This window comes from Jaculus jaculus, chromosome 5, assembly GCF_020740685.1.
Source record: "Jaculus jaculus isolate mJacJac1 chromosome 5, mJacJac1.mat.Y.cur, whole genome shotgun sequence".
NCBI lineage: Eukaryota > Metazoa > Chordata > Mammalia > Rodentia > Dipodidae > Jaculus > Jaculus jaculus.
In genome coordinates, this window is record NC_059106.1 from 84850517 (window position 1) to 84872437 (window position 21921).

The 21921-nt window shown below is 45.1% G+C and overlaps 1 protein-coding gene across 2 annotated transcripts; it reads right to left on the reverse strand.

The window, feature by feature from the left end:
- Window positions 1–563: 563 nt before the first annotated feature.
- Window positions 564–21152, reverse strand: LOC101608571 (cytochrome P450 4A10). 2 transcript variants are annotated; one of them, XM_045149477.1, is made up of 13 exons: window positions 20898–21152; window positions 9057–9198; window positions 8400–8444; window positions 8121–8248; window positions 6719–6843; window positions 5948–6102; window positions 5475–5581; window positions 5203–5393; window positions 5026–5099; window positions 3699–3763; window positions 3530–3606; window positions 1454–1627; window positions 564–1090 (listed from the first exon to the last, which is right to left on the reverse strand). In XM_045149477.1, the coding sequence occupies exons 1-12, from the start codon at window positions 21090–21092 to the stop codon at window positions 1459–1461; spliced, it is 1473 nt and encodes a 490-aa protein (XP_045005412.1). In that variant the 5' UTR covers window positions 21093–21152; the 3' UTR covers window positions 564–1090; window positions 1454–1458. The 2 variants fall into 2 exon arrangements, with proteins under 2 accessions (XP_045005412.1, XP_045005411.1); XM_045149476.1 differs by having other exon boundaries at window positions 4966–5099.
- Window positions 21153–21921: the final 769 nt, after the last annotated feature.

Here is a 21921-nt window from a genome sequence, read left to right on the forward strand (position 1 = left end):
CTGTTTTTTTTTTTTTTTTTTCGAGGTAGGGTTTCACTCTAGCTCAGGCTGACCTGGAATTTACTATGTAATCTCAGGGTGGCCTAGCAAAATCAACCATCATCTAACTCAAACAGCTTTTTTTTTAAACCAAAGTCCATGTCAGGGTAATGTGGTTAGTTTGCATATGATATTACTGTTATAATTCTAATATTATTAAAAATATTTCATTTATTTATTAGATAGAGAGAGAGAAAGAGAGAAAGAATGGGTGCACCAGGGCCTGTAGCTGCTGCAAACAAACTCCAGATGTGTGCACCACCTTGTGGTGGGTACTGGGGAATTGCACCTTGGTCCTTAGGCTTGGTAGGAAAGTGCCTTAATGGCTAAACCAAACTCTCCAGCCCTAACATTACTTTTCTTTTGTGTTCAATCAATATAAAAGCCATATCAATGTTTAGAAAATATCACAGCATTTAGGAAGCTTCATTTATACTGTTTTTATTTTTATTTATTTATGTATTATTTTTAGAGAGGCTGAGGCGAGAGAGAGAGAGAGAGAGAGAGAGAGAGAGAGAGAGAGAGAGAGAAAGAGAGAGAGAGAGAGAGAGAGAGAGAGAGGGGATTGGTGCTCCAGGGCTTCAGCCACTGCAATCAAACTCCAGATGCTTGTGTCACCTAGTACACATATGCGACTCTGTATTTGTGTCATCTTTGTGAGTCTGGATTACTTGGGTTCTGGAGAGAGATTGAACCTGGGTCTTTAGGCTTTGCAGGCAAGCACCTTAACCGCTGAGCAATCTCTCCAGCTCTACCGCTTTTATTTTAATTTGAATTAAAAATTCAACAAAAATCACAGTGACACATTTTTTAAAAGAGAAGAAAATGACAAGAAAGCGAGAGAGCGAGAGAGAGCGATAGAGAGAGAGATCTGAAAAAGATGCTAGGTTTAAGGCAGGAAGAAGGTGCCAGTTCCAGGGAAGGCAGGGAGGCTGATCTGCAGTGAAAAAGCAAGGGAAGATTCTCTCCAAGACTCTGTAGAGAAGGCTGGCCACATAGCACCTTGGTCGTCTCCCAGTGGCACAGCCATTTCGACTTCTGAGCTCTACAACTGTAAGAGAACAATTTTGTGTTACTTAAACCCACCAAGGTTGTGATGGTTGATTAGAATTTCAATAGAAAAGCCATGCAGGGAAATATAAGGAGGCAGAGCACAGAAAGGCCGATGGGAAGGCTGGAGGATAGGCAGGTGATCAGGGGCCAGGGGAACTGAGATGCAGGCAGTGGGAGACAGACAGGTAGAGAACCTGGAGGAAGGCAAAAGACAGATGGGTAGACAGAACAAGAGGCAGGTGAGAAGAGAGATCGAGATCAGGTGGAAAGCAGGATGTGGACAGAGAAGCTGGGGACAAGAACGGATGACGGAAGACAGGATGACAGGCAGCAGGCCCACCAAGCCTGCCCGTGTGCCTACCAGGACTACTGTATTTTCCTGAGGTGCAGGTGGATCCCATTCTTGGATTTCAATACAAGTTGTGCTATGGGGACAGGTATCTTGGTGGGATCTGGCAGCAACTCAAAGCGAAGGAGCGTTAGGGCCACCACCACCTTTAGCTCATTCATGGCAAATTGTTTCCCAATGCAGTTCCTGGAGGGAGAAGTGACCTCTGGTTCCGTTATGAACTGGGCAGACATTTGTCCTCAGCTCAGAGCTAGGCACTCAAGGTCCTACTTCATAAGCCAGGCCTCAGCCCTGTCCTTACAGGTCACTCCTACCCCTCCTCCTCCTCTACAAAGTCTTCTCTTCTTCCATGGCTACCCTAAACTTACTTCTTTAGGACATGACTGACAGGCTAAAGGAAAGTGTCCATCTAGAGGGATCCACGAACTAAGTTCCACAGAGGTTATGTCAACAGAGAGGCTCCTGGAGGGGGCACTCGGTGGGTGACCCTAACGCTACTACTCTCTGGCTTCTACCCAGCGGTCAAGCCCCAGCCTCTCTTCAGCCCATCAGCATCTATAGGTTCCTAACTCCAGTCCACAAGTGCCCCTTGTGCCTTCCTCAGTTTCTTCTCTTAGACTCCTCTGGTCTCTCTGATCCCTTCCTCCTCATTGGCCCTCCTATGCACCCCATTTTTTTCCAAGGTAGGGTCTCACTGTAACAAAGACATCTGGCTTATGTGGGTCCTGAGGAATTGAACTGGGGTCCTTTGGCTTTGCAGGTGAGCACCTTAACTGCTAAGCCATCTTCTCTAGCCCATATATATATATGTATGTATGTATGTATATACATATTATATATATATAATATATATATATTTTTAAAGATCAATTCTGTTCACAGAGCAGCATGGAGTGGCCTATAATCCTAGCATTAGGAAAGCTATGGATCACAGATTCTAGGTAGCCTGGGCTACAGAGTAATACCTTGTCTCAGAACAGAACAGAACAAAACAAAAACAACACAGCAACAAATTCCCACCTAAACTGAATTCTTAATGCTCTCCTATTTTCTAGTGGCAGCAACATCATAGTCAGGATGAAGAAGGGCTCAATGCCAAATGCTGAATAGCCAGTTTCTGGAAAAACAATTTGCTTAAAGGCTTTTCAGTGAAAGCTGATTTACCATTTGAAGAAACTGGAAGTACAAACTCAGGAAAACCTACCTCTATAATATCTTTATAGTTTACAGTGAGTTCTGCCCCATTGGAGGATTTCTGCAGCCTTTGAGGACTTTATTGGTAGCCATTTTGGGGTTTCTGTATCCAGGTCAGCAGCTCTGTCCAAGTGTGTTTTATATTTTACACACCAGGAATCTTAAAATGCCATGTGTTATATATGAAATAGAGGATTTCTTCTCAAAGGCACTTTACTGTCCTAATTTTTATGCTTTTTGTCTGAAATTATATTATATAGCCTCCAAGTGTAATTTCAAGGAAAATATCTCATCTGTCAAGTTTTAACAGTTGAGAAAGTAGTAAGAGTAATGCGAACATTAACAGAACCAAAAATCGTGTTGGAAGAGACTGCTGACATGGAGTCAATGTATGGTTCCACAAACTTTCTTCAAAGGCCCACTGTAACAAGACATGGTAGAGATGTGTAAAACAAATTCAGGCAAACTAACCATGTGCTACAGTGATTTCAGGCTTAGTGAACTACCCAGGAAAGGCAGTGGGCTGGGCTGAGTTATGAAAACAGGAATGCTTCTGTTGAGAATCTCGACAAATGAAAAGCACAGCACCTAAAGTTAAATGCACATGAACATTCTGATTTGTAAAGCACTGCCCTTGCAATAAAGGAAACACCAGAACACATTAAAGTGTGGAGCTGTGGCTGGCTATTTGGAAAGAAAACTAGTTAATGTCTCCATGGTGTGCCCCAAACTACCATCTTCCTTTTTGCTCAGAAACTTCAAAGAAGCTTCTTCTCATACAACAAGACTACCTGAAGATGCCATGTAAGAATACAAGAGGTCAAAAACATCAAACTATGCTACCAATAATCTTCCTGTTCCCATTATACAAATGCCATACACAGGATGCCTTACCTTGATCCTCCTGAGAAGGGAAGGAAAGCATGGCTATGTTGGGCAGCAGCTGGTGAAAACCGGGAAGGGTCAAACACCTGCAGAGGGCCAGGACATGATGCTCAGAGGTGGGAGTGGAAGGAGCAATAGTCCTGAGAGATCTTCCCCCACCCTCCTGTGACTCTCATACCTCTGGGTTTGGCCATACTCTTGGGTTGTGATGAAGGGCATAAATGGAGAGTGTGACTGGAATTCCTGTGTGGCAGACAGGAGACAGAGAGAACACTGGTTATACCTACTGGGTGAGTCCCTCGTCCTTGAGGCAGCAGGGGACATGCATACACAAAAGGTCTTGTCACTTTGGGCAAGGTGATCCTGTTACAAGAGACATGTTTTGGACTTGGAAGAGAACCTGAGTACAAGGGAAGAGCAGAAAAGTATCCAAGAGAGAAGAGCAGGAATTAATCCTTATTTTGTGGAAGAAATCCAAGACAGTTTATATTTCTGAAGGCTTTCTACTGAAGATATACATTAATTCAGTTCTCACAACAATCCTCCAAGGAAGGCTTTTTTTTTTTTTTCAGATAAGTCAATAAATGTCAAAGAGGAATTGCCATGGTCCCACAGATAGGATGTGACAATTCTAGGATTCAAATCTAATGAAGTGGGAGCAAAAGGGTGGTTTCCTATTACTGCAGTGGCCTCATATATAGTTGGTCAGTTGGCATCTGCCACCAACCCGGGGGCATCTTAGAGACTGGACCACATATGACCCATGACATGGGGTCCATTGATCTCCCTCATTTGCCTTGACCCAAGGAAAGAACCACTTCTCCTTAGCCCCAGTCTGATTCTCTTTCTAGCCTTTATGTCTCAGGGAATAGAATTTGTGAGCTAACATTATGAGGCCATATGAAGATGTTAACATTTTTTTTTTTTGTGGAGAAAATTCCAAGCATTGAGTTACATTACATTTGCCAACCTGCATATACCTTTTCCTTGTAAAAAAAAAAGTTTTCCACACACTATATCAAGTTTGCAGAATGATAAAAATATGGAACAATGAGGATGCATGAAGGATGGCCATGAATTCTTCAGTGGTGATATCTGGAATTAAATCTGGAATATTAATATCAAAGAATATCAGTGCATACAAGCTGGACTTTACTAACTGCATCACATAAGACCATGTATTTTAAAGAAGTGAAAACAGTAGCTAAAAAACAAAAGAAGCTTACAATGCTATCATGTAAAGTAACAGAATTTGAAAGGAACTTTATACACCATCTAGACTTATTTCACACATCATAAAATGTGCTTTAGGAGTAACAAAGCATTTATTTACTAGCAAGAAAATGGAGACCCAGAGAGGTTCAGCACTGCTAAAGCACATATAGATCTCTGATCTTCCCTTGTCCTTGGAATGAATGTAGGTGAGTGGGTTTGGGAAGCTCAACCTTTGGGTAAGGAGCGTCCATCAGGGAAGATGACAGGTTTGCTGAGTTCTCTGACTACACCTGGAACAGGTGGGTAGATCCTGAGGGCTTCTTTGATGCACATGGTAGTGTAGGGCATCTTGTCCAAGTGGTCCCTGAAACAAAGTCCATCTTAAAGCACAAGTAGGGATGGAGGAGACCAGGAGTTGCTCCCGACCTGAGTGCCAAGGCTCTCCCACCTCTTGAGCTCTCACTTACCAGCTGATGGGGGTTCCATCTCCAAGGAGGCCCTGGACTTCCTCCCTGCATCTCTGCTGGTGCTCAGGGTGAGTGGCCAGAGCATGGAGGGTCCAGGAGATCCCACTGGCTGTGGTGTCATGGCCCTCGAACATGAAGGTGTCCACCTCAGCACGCAGGTCCTTGTCAGATAAGCTGCTTTCATTCTCTATCTGACAGAGGCCACAAAAGAACAAGAGTTTGTTCCTCATTGTGCGCTTCTAGGAAAACTCTCAGGCCTCTGTCATACATACTCTGGCAAATAGGAGGATGTCCAGGAAATCCAAGCGCCTCTTCTTTCTGATCTTCTCCAACTCTCCCTGGTCCTGCAGCTGATCCTTCCTCAGCTTGATCACTCGGTCTGTCAGAGGACAACAATTATCTTGCAGGGCTGAAAGCTACATTTACCTTCATTATCTCTGTATCCCTTGCTTCAATGAGCACCATCTGACACAGGTTAGCCTCCCCTCAGGACCACAGCCTATGGAAGCTCTGCTTCAGCTGTTGAGTCTTATTCAACATCACCAATATGATCATACACCTAAGTACTCACCCATCACCTAGTAGCCTAACATCTCAACTCTCAACACCTGCACTATGGAAGTGCCCAGCATGAATGAGTCCCAGGTGTTACAGGGGCACTAGAGGGCCTGGCTCTGACCCAGAGGTCATGGTCCCTTTGGGTTGAGTTTAGTAAAGGTGGGGAGACAGGAGAGATGGACAGAACCTGTGTGCTCATGGGCGAGTTGGTAAGCACGCTTGGCCCAGCGGCCATTAGAGGATAGATTGTAGATGATGTCATTCTGGTGAAAGAGATTCTTCACACGGGACAGAAATAGTTTGTTCAGGTCTCCAATGGCCTGGATATAGGACTGAGAATTTCTGAGGAAGAGGACATAGAACAGATTAGACTATGGGGAGGTATGACCACAGACAGGAGATTCTGGTAGGGACAGATAACACCGAGGTACACGTTAGTTCTGCTTTTGTGACTTTCAGGTCTTTGGAAGGTGGCATAAGTAGCCAGGTTTTCACCCCTGCTAGGTATCAATGGTCTGTAACTGGGGCAGGTTGGGAATTTGGACTAGGGCCAGAATTTTAAAAAGTGTGTGTGTGTGTGTGTGTGTGTGTGTGTGTGTGTGTGTTTATGGACACATGGTTCACTTGTGGAGGTCAGAGGGTAACCTCAAGGTGTCCATCCTCTCTTCAATTTCTTTGAGACAAGGTTTCTCTTGTTTTACTGCTACATGCACCAGAGTAGCTGGCTTGTGAGCTTTACAATGTGCTCTACTTTGTGTCTGGTTTCAAGTGGATGCTGGGGAGGATTCAACTTGGATAAGCATGCTTATAAGCAAATGCCTTTACCTGATGAGCCATCTCCATAGCCCCAGAATTTTACTACTTGTGGAGGTGAGGCATTTGAGCAGCTCTGTCTTCCTCTCAGGTGAGTCCATGTTAGTAAGACCAAGGGCCCTGCAGCTCAAAGGTTGTTACTCACTCATCCAACTGGACATTGCCCTGGTGACTAAAGGCACACTTCATGATGGTGTCCAGAGTCATCAAGGAGACATGTTTGAAGATCTCCAGAGAAGTGTCTTGGTCAGCAAGCTTCTCCAATTTGTCCTGCAGAAGAAGGGGCACATTGATCTATATTTTTTTCCCCAGAAAACCTGTGATAGACAGACTGAGTCTTTCCCTAGACTCTATATACTCTGCTCTAAGTCCTTCCCTGTAGATAGCAGATAATCTACAAACTGTCAACCAAAATGTTTTTAAATAACATTTATAGTCTCAAAAATTATTTTAAAATTAAACACAGCATTCCATAAGATAGAAATTTTGAGTATTTGCAAACAGTAAAAATATTTTATCTGACAAGCAGAGACTTTTTAAGGGTAAAAGAGGTGATGGGACTGGAAAGAGGGCTTAGCGGTTACACGCTTGCCTGTGAATCCTAAGGACTGCAGTTCGAAGCTCGATTCCCCAGTACCCATGTAATCCAGATGCACAAGGTGGCACATGCATCTGGAGTTTGTTTGCAGTGGATGAAGGCCCTGTGCATCCATTCTCTCTCTCTGCCTCTTTCTCTCTATGTCTGTTGCACTCAAGTAAATAAATTTTTTTAAAAAAAGAAGAAGATGACTTATCAGTGTTCTAAGAGCTGCACTCAACCTAAAGGAATGATAGATAGGACTCCAGTTTTAGGAGGCAGATGTGTCAAGGCAAAAGAAAATCCAAGTAGTGGGTATGGGCATTACAAAGGGGAGTCATCAGTGACTTCAATTCCTATTTATTCATTAAAAGTTTGCTGAGATCAACTGAGTGAGAATTCAAAATCGTATTGAAAGGTGATAGTATGGCAGGTTTGGCTCAGAGAGTGTGACCTGGTATCTGTTTTGCTGCATGTGTCACTCAAGTCCATGCAGAAGCTCTGGGCTCTAGACCAGAACTTGATTGAGTGACATACTTGGAAGTCCTGAAGCTGCCACTGACCAGGCCAGCCAGGAATCGGGAGTACTGCATTTGGCAGGATTGTCTACTTTCCTAGTCCACTGTGCTGAGGACTTGGAGGTGGGAAGTATCCACTATTATTATGCTCTTTGTTTTGGACAATGAAAAAAGTATGGCCACATTCTGGTGCCCGGGGTTAATTCTGTCTCATCTATACTTGAAGAATCTATTTTCATAGTAATGAAGTTGAGAGTGTTATTTGATGTGACTGTTGTCAGTGTTTGTTAGTGGACACATAGGCTTGAGAGTGGCATCTGTCAGTGTGTGCGAGTAGGTGAAATGGAAGAGTGAAAGAAAAAAAAGGAAGGGGAATAAGAGGAGGAGAAAAAAGGAGCAAAGGAGAAAGGAGGAGGGAGAGAGGAGAGGAGTGGAGGCGCAGCTGTACTCACCAACATCACTTGGACGGAGTCAGCTGTGATCTTTACATAGGGCTTCAGGATGTCATAATGAAAGGCTGGGGTTAGCATCCGTCTGTGCTGAAACCACGCCTGCCCGTCCAATAGAAGCAAACCATACCCTGGGCCAGAGATGGGTTTGCGTATGTTTCTGTGTGTGTGTATGGGGGGGGGGAGGCATGGAATCAGGAAGACCACTGGAATCATTTGGAGGCACTGTGGGATGGGACTGGAGAAGGCAACCTAAATAAGGTAGGGAGTAGATGAACATACCAATCCAGGGAGCCAGAAATCTGTAGACATCATTAGCCTTTGGATCTAAAAGGGAAATAAGGGCTTAATAGGAAATGGGAGAAATAAGGCAGCCCACGGTAGCTATAGTTTGCAGTCATGAGTTGCCATGAATTCATGATGACTTTCTACTGTCCTATGTCATTTTCTGCTGCCTCCCATCCCCTTCTGGGTTGGTTCTGACAGTCAGTTGGGCTCAGGAAGGCAGGCTTCATGTATCAGCAGCTGGGTACCTCTGGGATCAGGATGGTGAGTTGGTGAGAAACACAGACCTTGTCCTCAATGCCAAAGAATAGAACAATCTTATGTTGTGGATGGTGGCTTAGCTTTCTTATGACCCAAACTAGGTGACAATTGGAGATTTCAAAACTGAGTCAGTATGGATTTGAAGTTTGTTGTTCAGATCTGAAATAATTTAAATGACAGATCACCTCAATTTGATTAAAAAATACCCATATAAAAAGACAATTTGCTCCACACAATAGCAATCTTCAGTACTGAGTGTTGTTGGGTTGTGGTCTGGGTGAGCTATAGGTAGAGTTTGTAGGGTGATGCCTAAAGTATCACCCTCTTGTGGAATTTGTCAGCCCAGAGCCTGTACCAAAGTGCTTTCTCTCCACAGTGAGATTTCATTCTCACCTGATCTCCCCAGAATCACTTTCATGTAGTCCGGGTCATAGATAGTAAAGTGAGCTTTACTCCCCCACAGCCAGCGAGGACAGGCACTTGGGAAAGTCTCTACCCACTTCAGCACCTGCTGTAGCTCCTGGTCATTTTGAAACTGTCACAGAGAGAAAGTGAAGACTGTTTAGTTTGTAGGTTGGAGTTAAGGGAATAACCACCACAAAGGCAGAGTTCTGGATCTTTCAGCATTAGCTAGGAATTTAGAGAGGTTCAGTGACCTATCGATGTTATCATTCAGACCTTTGTGGCCTCCCAGGACTTTCCCTGAACCAGATCTGATGGTCCTGGTGCATCTTGGAGGAGCTATGGGCACCACAGCCTTAGCTCTCTGCTTGAGCTCCCTATCCTCCGCTTAAGAGGAGATCTCTTAAGCATGTAGTCTCTTGCTGAGTGCCTTTCCATGCAGCCTTCTACTAAGCTGTGTAAACCTACTTCTAAAGGTGATGTTATAGGAGTCAGTAGTGTTCCTTCCCAGTCTCCAGGCTGCTTCTTTCCCCCTTTTAGGGTCAGTCCATGTACCTGTGCCAGACTCTATGCTGGGCACTGTGGTATAGATATGGTATGCTTGGACCCAAGGAGCTCTTAGTATAAGGTATATGGGGGGAGAACTGAGAGCTAAACACATTCTGGGGAAAGCCTAACATCAGTTCCCTTCATCTGAGGATATCATAAAGCCATTCCCTTTCCCTGAGCCCATGATCTCAGGGTTCTTGCCTATAAATCACTCATTTTGAAATCTCCTTCAGGCTGAAGCAAACCTAGACTTATTGATTTTTCCACCTGATATCATGCACCCATTGCAGCAATGTGACCTCTTTTCTGCTCCTGAGATATTTGTACACAAGTTTTTTTTTTTTTCAAGGTAGGGTTTCACTGTAGCCCAGGCTGGTCTAGAATTCACTACGGAGTCTCAGGGTAGCCTCGAACTCACTGTGATCCTCCTACCTCTACCTCCCGAGTGCTGGGATTAAAGGCATGCACCACCACGCCCGGCTCACAAGCTTTTTAAAAGAAGTATTCTTTATTATTTATTTATTTATGTATTAGAGAGAGAGAAAGAGAGAGAGAGGGGGAGAGAATGGGCATGCCAGGGCCTCTAACCACTGCAAACAAACTCCAGATGCATGTGCTGCCATGTGCATCTGACTTACATGGGACCTGGAGAATCAAACCTGAATCCTTAGGCTTTGGAGGCAAGTGCCTTAACTGCTAAGCCATTGCTCCAGCCCCATGAGTTATATTCTTATGTTACCTTGTTGGGAGCTATGAACCAAACCTCGGCCATGTTAACAGAGACTGCCATATAGAAAGTTAAGTTTCTATTTCCTTACCTAATATTCAACTACCAGAAACAATGGAGTCATACACCTGGCCAAACACTCCCCCATCCTGCCGGTAGCTGATGAAGAAACAAAGGCATTGCAGTTTAACCAGTAACTCTGTGATCTTTGCCTGAACTACATCCCCTTCCCCCTACAACTCCTTGCCCTGACCACATCCCCTTCCCCCTACAACCCTATATAAACCTACATGTAAGAATAAACTCTTGAGGCCGTGACAAACACCTAGCATGGTCTCCTTTTTGTGTCTGTTTGTATTTCACCCAGGTTAGCTTCTCCTTGAGTCCTTGTTCAACTCCCTGCTGGCCGGGGCAAATGGCACCCAACATGAGGCCCAAGGTACAAAGTGTGACCTGGGTGTCACTCTAGTGGACGGCCATCCTAGCCATTAGACCGCCACCCCACTGGAGGTGTGAGTGAAGGTCTGCATAGAGGTCACTATAGGCAATATACCTGTAAAACAGACCTGCACCATGATAGACACAGAAAAGCCCACCTGTGAAACTGATCCATTAGAGGTAAGTGAAGAATTTTAGGCAATTAAAGTAAAGACTACTGAGTCATTTTCTTCAAGGCACAAGAACTGTGGGACTTCCTTTTTGCACTTCTTTTCCTCCTTTTACTTTTGGTTGGCACCATCGCGTGGAATTGCAACATAGCGACAGGGCAACTGAAGCCTCTTGGCCAGGGCTACCCTCTGGCATTGGCTGAAGGCCCCTACCTCCCTGTGCAAATCCTGACAGCCCGTTCGGGCATTGGCAAAGACCTCCTATCTAGCCTCTCTTCCTATCAACAAAACTGGGTACGCAACAGCCAGTAAATGCTCTTAGAGCGGCTGCCAGCTCTTAAAATTGCAGTCAGGCTCATGGTAGGCCCACCAGGGAATCCCCCGTGCTGGTTCTCCAACTGGGAACATTGCCCTTTGGTCTTGCTGTTTCTCCTCTTTCCTTTTATATCATGGGACAGACCCTAAGTAAGCACGAACTTTTTATCCAGGGACTTAGAGACTCCCTCAAGACTCGTGGGAGAAGAGTTAAGAAAAAAGATCTTGTTAATTTTTTTCTCTTCTTAGATTTATGTCCATGGTTTCCCCAGGAAGGTACCATTGATGAGAAAAGACGGGGGAGAGTGGGATATTGTATAAAAGACTACTATAAGACTTTTGGCCCTGAGAAAGTACTGGTTCAGATCTTCTCCTATTGGAATTTAATAAATGATGTCCTACAGATTCACCGGTGCCAACCAGACATTTTCAAAAATTGTTAGGGATGGAGAATTCTTTCTTAAAAATAACCTTAAACCTAGCCAGACCCCTCCCATTCATGAACTAACTCCCAGCCATCAGGATTCCTGTGCGGCTTCAGCCTTAGCTGCTATAGCTCCCTCCCCTGAAACGCCCCGCCTGCCAAGCGGACTTCATGATGGTAGCAGCAGCAGCAGCCCTGAGGCAAAGGCGCTGGGCAGGACAAATGGTCCCCCTGCACAGAGCCCCTCTGTCATTGTTCCTATGTCTGAGGATGACCCACCTGCCCATAAATCTATTTATCCTATTCTCTCCAAATCTAATATTACCCCCCCCCCCAATGCCCCTCCTTCCCCAGATGAGGAATCAGAGTCAGAGGGTGAGGCAGCCAAGTATCATAACTCTGACTGGTCATCTCCTACAGCCCCCATAGCAGACCCTCCACCTCATCTTCACATACCCGAACCACATCATCCCTGTGCCCTTGTAATCCTTGACTGTGATTTAGAGGCAATAACTCGACAGGCGATCCACCAACTCTCCCGGGAAGCCCAATCACTAAAAACCCTCCTTGCAGTTAAAAAAGAAAAGGCCACCTTACTAAAACAACTCCATGACTTAGACTTAGAAACCCGTTCCCCTGCTCCCATCCCCGTCCAACATACAAAGACTAAAATCAAGCCTCCTAAGACCCTTCATGCATTTTCTATAATACGTGCTCAAGCTAAAACTAAAACCGATTCCTTAGCCAGCCTACCACCTGAATCAAGCAGGGCTAAATCTGGATCAGAGGAAAAAGAATCTGAAAAAGAGGAACCCTCTGAACAATCTTCCTGTTCGGATGAGGACAGAGAGCCGCCTAGTGGCAAAAGTATTGTTATTAAGCCCCAACAGTATCACCCTTTAAAATTTAAACATATCAAGGAATTAAAAAATGCTGTTTCTTCTTATGGACCTACTGCTCCCTTTACCATGTCCTTACTAGAGGCCCTTAGTGATGATTGGCTTTTGGTAAATGATTGGAAAATGCTTGCCAAGGCTGTCCTGACATGAGGAGACTTCCTCCTGTGGCAGACTGATTATACTGAGAGATGTCAGGATACCGCCCGCCGCAACGCGTCTGCTGGATCCTCTTCTAAGTCCTGGACACTAGATAAACTTTTGGGCAATGATCCTTATGATACTAATCAGGACCAGGCAAAATTCTCCCCTGGGTTACTCTCACAAATCCAACATGCTTGCCTTAAGGTGTGGCAAAATCTCCCATCTAAAGGAACTATGACTTCCTTGACCAGAGTAAAGCAAGGAGCTAACGAGCCATATAGCGACTTTGTCAGGAGGCTCACTGAGGCTGCAGAATGGCTTATGGGAAGGGGAGAAACAGATAATGAATTCATAAGACCTCTCGCCTTTGAGAATGCCAATTCGGCCTATCAGGCAGCCATCTGCCCCTCCCGCCATGGTAAAAGTATCTCTGACTTTATCCAATTATGTGCAGATGTGGACCCTACTTCTTGCAGCATTGGGTTAGTGATAGGAGCCGCCCTGAAAGGTTTCACACAGGGAAACAACAATAAAACTTGCTTTAAATATAAAATGCCAGGTCATTTTTCCAGAGAATGTACCACCCCTGAGGCTGCATGCCCGCCTCCTTCCTCCCTCTGTCCATGTTGTAAGCGTGGCAAACATTGGGCCTCTGAGTGCCATTCTAAAACAAATATCCAGGGAAACCCCTTACCACAAAAGCAGGGAAACTCAACACGGGGCCTACCCCAGGGCCCCAAGATGATCCCTGGGCAGAACCCTGGGGCTATGAGGTTCATCCCCCAGTCTACCCAAAGTGTAACATCTCTGCCCTCTCTCGGGCAACTGCTGGCAGTGCAGGATTGGATCTCTGTTCCGCCTCCAGAACAACACTGATGCCGGGGGAGGGGGGGGGACTCAGGTCCTGGCCACAGGAGTTTTTGGTCCCTTGCCAAAAAACACTTTTGGCCTTATCTTGGGACGTGCCAGTTCAACCATTCAGGGCCTCACCATTTCTCCAGGGGTCATTGATAATGATTATACTGGGGAAATTAAACTCTTGGCCACTGCCCTTCAGGGGCCTATTACCATTCTTCCTGGACAATGAATTGCTCAGTTAATACTATTGCCCCTCAATGATAAAGCACCCTGCCAGAAACAAAAGAGAGGTCCCCATGGGTTTGGGTCATCAGACATTTACTGGGCACAAGAGGTTACTCAAGCAAGGCCCCTTCTTAAATTAAAGTTAAAAGGAAAAACCTTTGAAGGTCTTATAGACACTGGTGCAGATGCCACAATTATTTCCAGTAAAAATTGGCCTGCATCTTGGTCTCTCACCGCTTCCATGATTCATCTCAAAGGAATTGGATAGGCCTCTAACCCCTTACAAAGCTCTGAAGTCATTCAATGGGAGGATGAGGAAGGAAACCGAGGCACGGTTCAGCCTTATGTGGTCACAGGCCTGCCCATTAATCTCTGGGGCCGAGACATCCTCTCTCAAATGGAACTTATTATGTGCAGCCCTAATGAGTTGGTAGCTCACCAGAGGCTTAACCAAGGCTTCTGCCTGGGACAGGGATTGGGCAAACATTCACAGGGAACAAAAGAGCCAATACCAGTTACTATTAAGATTGATCGTGTTGGAATAGGCTATAAAAATTTATCCTAATGGCTGTTGACATGCCTGTACCCCATGCAGATAAAATATCTTGGAAAACAACAGAACATGTTTGGGTTGCTCCATGGCCTCTGGCCTCTGAAAAATTAACTGCAGCCATGATGTTAGTGCAGGAACAACTTGCTGCAGGCCATATTGAACCTACTACCTCTCCTTGGAATACTCCTATCTTCATTATAAAGAAAAAGTCTGGAAAATGGAGATTGCTCCAGGACCTCAGAGAAATTAATAAGGCCATGGTACCTATGGGAGCCCTACAACCAGGCTTCCCTACTCCAGTAGCAATTCCTGCAGGATATTGTAAAATCATTATTGACCTAAAGGATTGCTTTTTTACAATTCCCCTGCACCCTGAAGATTGACAGCATTTTGCATTTAGTTTACCTGTGGTAAATTTTAGAGGCCATATGCAGAGATTCCAATGGAAAGTGTTGCCCCAATGGATGGCTAACAGCCCTATGCTGTGTCAAAAATTTGTGGCCCAAATTATAGATCCATTTAGACATAAATGGTCTTCTTTGTATATCATTCATTATATGGATGACATCCTCTTGGCCGGTCCTGATCCCACTGAACTCCTTATTTGCTCTCAAGAGCTTTCTGAGGCCCTTACCGGGGCTGGTCTTCAGATAGCTCCTGATAAAATTCAATTTAAACCTCCTTACTTATTCTTAGGCTTTGAACTTTTTCATAACATATTCTTTCACAAAAGATTCAACTTAAACTAATCATCTAAAAACTTTAAATGATTTTCAAAAACTCATAGGAGATATCAATTGGCTCAGGCCTTATCTTAAGCTAACTTCTGGAGAGCTTAAACCCTTGTTTGACATCCTAAAAGGAGACCCAGATCCTGCTTCAGGCTGCTCATTAACAGCCCCCACCCCAGAATCCCTAAAGATAGTGGAGGCTGCAATTCTGAGCCAAAGGGTCACTTTGATCTCTTATGAAAAGCCTCTTCTCCTGGTCATTTGTGCCACTGACTTTACACCCACTGGGGTGTTCTGACAGGAGGGGCCCCTCTTCTGGGTCCATTTACCTGCTTCACCACCCAGAGTCCTTACCCCTTACACCTCATGGGTGGTGGAGTTAATAAAAATTGGGCATGACCAAAGCAGAAAAATATTTGGTAAGGACCCTGATAAAATTGTTCTACCCTATTCCACTACCCAAAAGCAGTGATTAATACAAAATGATGACGACTGGGCAATATCTTGCACCTCTTTTCAGGGTTCTCTTGATAACCACTACCCTGCTAACAAACTTCTCCACTTTCTGAGAACTTAACCATTTGTTTTTCCTACATTAACTTCTCCCCGACCTCCTCCCCATGTCCCCCTAGTTTTCACTGATGGCTCCCCTAATGGAGTGACAGCCTTCACCATAGACAATCAAACCACTTCCCTACAATCCCCATTCCACTCTGCTCAATTGGTGGAGCTTTTTGCTGTTTTACAGGTTTTCCAACAACTTCCAAATACCTCCTTTAATCTGTATACTGATAGTGCTTATATTGCTCAATCCATCCTCCTATTAGAAACTGTGCCATACATAAAACCCACCACAAATGCTACCCCTCTGTTTTTCTCCATCCAGCAATGCATACATTCTAGGCAACATCCTTTTTATATAGGCCATATTCATGGTCATTCTGAGCTCCCTGGGCCTCTAGCCACAGGCAATGCCATGACTGATAAAGCCACCCTGCTTGCCTTCCTTGTTGAGCTCGATCCTGTGGCCCAGGCCAAAGCAGCTCACTCTGTATATCACCTTAATGCTCAAACCTTGCGTTTTCTTTTTAAAATCATTAGGGAACAAGCTCGCCAGATAGTCAAACAATGCACAAACTGTGCCACCCTCTTACCCATTCCCCACTTAGGTGGGAATCCTAGAAGTTTAATTCCCAATGAGATCTGGCAAATGGATGTAACACATGTTCCCTCATTTGGTAATCTTAAGTACCTGCATGTTACTGTGGATACCTTTAGTGGATTCATCTTTGCTAGCTTCCATGCTGGAGAAGCTTCAAAAAATGTCATTGCTCATGTACGCAATTGTCTTGGTGTCATGGGAAAGCCTCAAATTATTAAAGCTGATAATGGTCCTGGATATACTGGGAAAAAATTCCAAAATTTCTGTCATCAATTACAAATTAAACATATTACAGGCATACCATACAATCCCCAGGGTCAAGGAATTGTTGAGTGAGCCCATCAAACTATTAAACATACCCTCCAAAAGTTAAAAACAGGGGATTTATATTCCATAAAAGGCTCTCCAAGAAATATCCTTCATCATGCCTTATTTGTCCTAAACTTTTTACCCCTTGATACTCAGGGAAATTCAGCTGCTGATCACTTTTGGCACACAAATACAAAAAAATACTTTTGCTAAAGCCATGTGGAAAGATCCTTTAACTTTAAAATGGAATGGCCCAGACCCAATACTCATTTCGGGCCGAGGATCAGTATTCTTGTTTGACACCAAAGAAAATGCTGCGAGATGGTTGCCAGAGAGACTTGTAGAACAAGCTGATGATCCTCCAGTGACATCTCACATATCCAGGGAAGAAACACTTCCCTGAGAGAATCTTCCTTTTTTCCTAACAGGACAAAGCTGGAAGGACCTCAAGACGACCCTACCCCGGAGGACACAGCTGGCCTGCTGGAGGGGCCGACTCCCATTCGCACTGTGTTTGGCATCATTGAACCGTCCCTGGAGGACACAGGCTCACCTGGCCATCACGGACACATAGCTCTCTACTGGGCCCTCTGTGTCTGTGTTGTGCTCGTGTGTCTATGTGTTGCTCTCGCTTTAACTCTGCAAATGTTTCTTTCTAGACATATATAACATAATGACAACCTTCACCTGGTGCCCGCTGCTACTGCTACATCTCCCAGCTGCTTGGCCCTCCACATCCCCATTGGCCTGGCGATTCTATCTCACAGAAAACTGGACCACCTATGATCAGACACAACAATTTAGACACATTTTGGCTACTGCCGACTGTCCACCTACAGGCTGTGCCAAGCCTATTTTATTAAATTTTACAGACTTTAAACATCACCCAAATAAAGTTGCTCCCGTTCTGTGCTTCCTTTTCGATCAGAGGCATGACAAATGCAAAACTCATTATATTAAGGAGAGCGTTGGATGCTCTTGGCACTGGTGTACCATTTGGAGCACCTCTGTCCCCGCCAAGGGTCAAATCCTGGGCACCGGATGGTCTGGCCATGAATTCTGGTGCACTGACAGCAGGTATTGCCTCATCATCTGGGACCCCTGGGACTCACGCTGGACCTCCATGGTCCAAGGGGCCATGTATATGAACAAAATTCAAAACTGGCCCTCTAGCAAGATCTATATTTAGTGCAGCTATGTCCCAAGTTCAGTCCAAGGTATACTCTAACATACTACAAGCTGAAAAGGAGCTCTCCTCCCAGCTATCCTCTGCCTCCCACCCCTTCTCTTGGCTAGCCCTGCTCAGAGAAGGCCTAATGGTTGCTGAAATGACACAAGTTGGTAACCTCTCTGCTTGTTTTCTATGGGCCGCCCTCGGGCGCCCCCCTCTTAAGGCTGTTCCTTATCTTGCTCCCCTTAATCTTTCCTCTACTCCAAGGCATCCCATTAACCCCATCCCAGAAGTTCCATCATTTTCTGACTTTCTTCGTGACAAATTCCCCTTTTGCTATGGAGGCAACTCTTCCCTCTGCAATAAGACTCTCTCCCTTAATTCCTCCACACTCTATGCCCCTGAAGGCTTCTTTTTCTTGTGTAACAAAACTCTCTACAAAAATATCTCCAGATCCCTCTCTGACCAACTTTGCCTTCCAGTAACCTTGGTGCCACAATTGACACTTCGGACTCCTGCTGAACTTCTGGAACCAGCCTTCCATCCTGCCTATTGTCAGAAGAGAGCTGTCTTCCTCCCCCTTGTGGCGGGCATCTCCCTGGCAATCTCTGTAGTGGCTGCTGGCCGGAGGAGCCCTCGGCCACTCCCTGGTCTCTACAGCACAGTTGTCCCAACAATTCCAATTAGCCATAGATGCGTCTGTTGAGTCCCTCTCCTCCTTGCAAAGACAGATAACATCAGTCGCCCAAGTAGCTTCACAAAATTGGAGAGCACTAGATATGCTCACCGCAGAAAAGGGAGGCACTTGCCTTTCTGGGAGAGGAATGTTGCTATTACGTTAATGAGTCAGGTCTGATAGAAACCCAAGTAAAAAAATTACATGAGATCAGCCTAGATCTCCAAAGACAAAAATTTTCATTAGCTGCCAATGATTGGTGGAAGTCCTCCCTATTCACCCTTCTCATGCCCCTAATAGGACCCCTAATTAGCCTCATTCTCATATTCACGCTAGGACCATTTTTTATTAACAAGCTTGTTCACTTCATCCGATGACAGATTTACAGTATCATTTCCAAGCCTATCCAAATCCATTATCATCGATTGGACCTGATTGATCAGGGCCTCAATGTGCTAGGTGACTCCCCTTCCTCTCCTGGTTGCCATCAGTACCAGGACACCTACTTATCTTAACCATCTCACTTACAATCGGACCCATTATTATAATTAAAATCATGTCTTTTATATGTCAACAGATTAAAGCCATTAAGATGCAGTCTTTACAGGTCCATTGTCACAGACTGGAGCTGGCGGATCGAGGCGTTGTCACTGAAGACCTACCACCTGCAGCTGTCACTCTCCCTTTATCTTACATTCTGTACTTATTTAATATACTGCTGTCCTCTACACCTCTGCTATAGCTGCGGTCTACCTGTCTTGGCCAAATAGCTACCCCTCCTTTAGGAGCTGCATAGGATTCAGACCTATACATGTCAGCTCATAATAAAGTGAGTGTGATATGGGCACCAACGTGGGTGCGAGGCAAAGCACCGCAAGGGAAGGTCCCTTTCTGACTGCTTCTGATTCCCTGAGAGAAAAACCTGACTTGCATGGGGGTTGGTACCATAACTGTTATCACTAAGGCTGTGCCTTGCTCTCCGGCCACATAGGCCCTGCCTCCCCTCCCCAAAAGGTACCAAGGGCCAAAGATTGTGGGAAAAAGACATCCCACAGGAAGAGTCGGGTCCCTACTCCCCCAGTTGGTTAATGCCCACTGCTGCAAAGCGGGCCTTCCCCTCTTTTTGTATAAAAGGGAGATGTTGGGAGCTCTGAACCAAACCTTGGCCATGTTAACAGAGACTGCCATATAGCAAGTTAAGTTTCTACTTCCTCACCTAATATTCAACTACCAGAAACAATGGGGTCGTACACCTGGCCAAACACTACCCCATCCTGCTGGTAGCTGATGAAGAAACAAAGGCATTGTGGTTTAACCAGTAACTCTGTGATCTTTGCCCTAACTACGTCCCCTTCCCCCTACAACTCCTTGCCTTGACCACATCCCCTTCCCCCTACAACCCTATACAAACCTACATGTAAGAATAAACTCTCAAGGCCATGACAAACACCTAGCATGGTCTCCTTTTTGTGTCTGTTTGTCTTTCACCCAGTTAGCTTCTCCTTGAGTCCTTGTTCAACTCCCCACTGGCCGGGGCATCACCTCTCCCTGGCTCCCATTCCACTGAGAAACATAGTCAGTGGAGTTACTAGTAATCACTTTGGGGTCATGAATGCACGAGCCTCCGTGGGCCTATCGGGGTGGCAATGTCTCAGAGTACAACTTTCTACCCTGTGTCTCTTACATTTTTTTTTCTGCTCCCTCTTACACCTTAAGAGTATGTTATATTTTCCTTAGTTTTGAGCTCTTGGCAGCCACTAACTCTACTTTGATCCATGTTGCTCTTATTTTTGCTAGAGAATTTGTTTTTTACAGATGACAGCAGATATGGAGGAGACCTAAGACCCATAAGAATGGCAAGAAAAGAAAGCTGATTGCCTAGCACAAGAGGAGTTATCTCTATCACATCTTGCAGGGTCTAGGAAATGACATTACAAAGGATGTGGGACATTAAATAGGAGTGCTGCTCTTATGGCTACCCTGAGAAACCCCTCCGTGGAGATGGCTATAGACATTGAGGAAACTCAAAACTCATCAAGGTTCCTGAGATTTTTATCTGTTGTCACTACAGTGAGAACTCCATAGGGCTGGGCTTCCATCACACTGCTGTCTATGTTTGAAGGCAAGCTCTAGGCTTGGGGCAGGGGACCATCTAGAAGCCTAGTTCTTTGAGAACAGCCAAGGCTGGCAGAAGTGCTCAGCATAGAGAGGAGGATAATCATGTGGGATCAATCATAGCCTTTAAGCTCAGGGCTGCCAGAATAGAGGACAGACCTATATAAGAAAGGGTGTGTTGCAAACCTCAACAACAGGCTCCTGCAAGCAAGTAAGCTCCCCATTGCTGAAATGAGCCTAGCCTGTGAGGTGTCCCCAACCTGAGCTGGGTGTCCCACAGAAGCCTGAGGCTTTGCCCTGCAACCTTGATGACCAGGCTGTGATAGTGCTGTCCTCTGCTCTCCCACCCACCTTCCCTCTCCTTCCTACCTCCCTGTAATGCCCAAAGAGCCAGTGAGAAGGTGGAGAAGGAAACTGCTGGAAAGCTTTGAGCAGCCACCGTCTGTGCAGGTAGAACTGAGCTGCCTTGAATAGCAACAGAAGCAGGCAGAGCAGGAAGGCCACTTGGATGAATCCAGAGATGTTGCCCAGGAATCTGGTGGGGCTCAGTGCAGAGACACCCATGGCGAAGTGGAGCCTGGTCACTGACTATCCCTCACTCTCACCTGCCCTCTCCCTACCTCCCTTGCTCAAGTCCTAGAAGAATTGTCCCGCCTTCCTGTGGGAGGGAGAGGGGTAAAGACAGAGCTTGACCTCAGAGTCTGCTATTGATTAACTTGAATGATTTATCATGGGATATAGAGGGATTTGTCAGCTGATGGTACAGCATGCACTCACCTTCCTGTCTTCATTAACTCACAAGAATTTATTTATTTTTCATTTTCTAGGTTTGTCTTTTAAATTGAAAATTATTTTGTCATGTTTTATGTGCACACATTTATGTGATACAGTAGATATTTTAGCACATGTCACAGCATGTTCTGGATAAGTCAAGATAATTACCATTTCTTTAAACATTTACTCATTTATTTCTTCTGCCTTCTAAAAATTTTATTTCAGGGGATGAGAATATTGTTTAGTGGTTAAAGGCACTTGCTAGCCAAAAGTTTTATTTCTAAAATAAAAAATCAAACAAGATTATCATAACAAAATAGCCACACTGCTGAAATAGTGTACAAAATCTCCATGTTCTGAGTGTCTTTCAAGACTTCATTGGTTGTTAACGTGGTGGGTTTACTGACTTACACTTGGGTTTACTCAGTAAGCCAGGCACCTGTACATTTTCCTGAATTGCTGATGCCAAGTTCCTGCAGGCTACATCCAGGTGACGGTGAGTGGTTGAGGCCAGAACATCTAAGCATTTTGCCCATTTCCCTTCTGGTGGGTTAATCAAAGGGGTAGTTTGTGCTTTATGATATCCAGGGCAGTGGTGAATGTCTCATGAACCCAGCTG

Excerpts from the sequence above, each read along its gene's own strand:
- LOC101608571 (XM_045149476.1), bottom strand. The coding sequence starts at position 21,092 with ATGGGTGTCTCTGCACTGAGCCCCACCAGATTCCTGGGCAACATCTCT. Across the intron at positions 9,199-20,897 it reads TCTTTGGGCATTACAGGGAG|TTTCAAAATGACCAGGAGCT; the intron begins GTAGGAAGGAGA and ends TCTCTGTGACAG. Across the intron at positions 8,249-8,399 it reads ATTTCTGGCTCCCTGGATTG|GGTATGGTTTGCTTCTATTG; the intron begins GTATGTTCATCT and ends TCTCTGGCCCAG.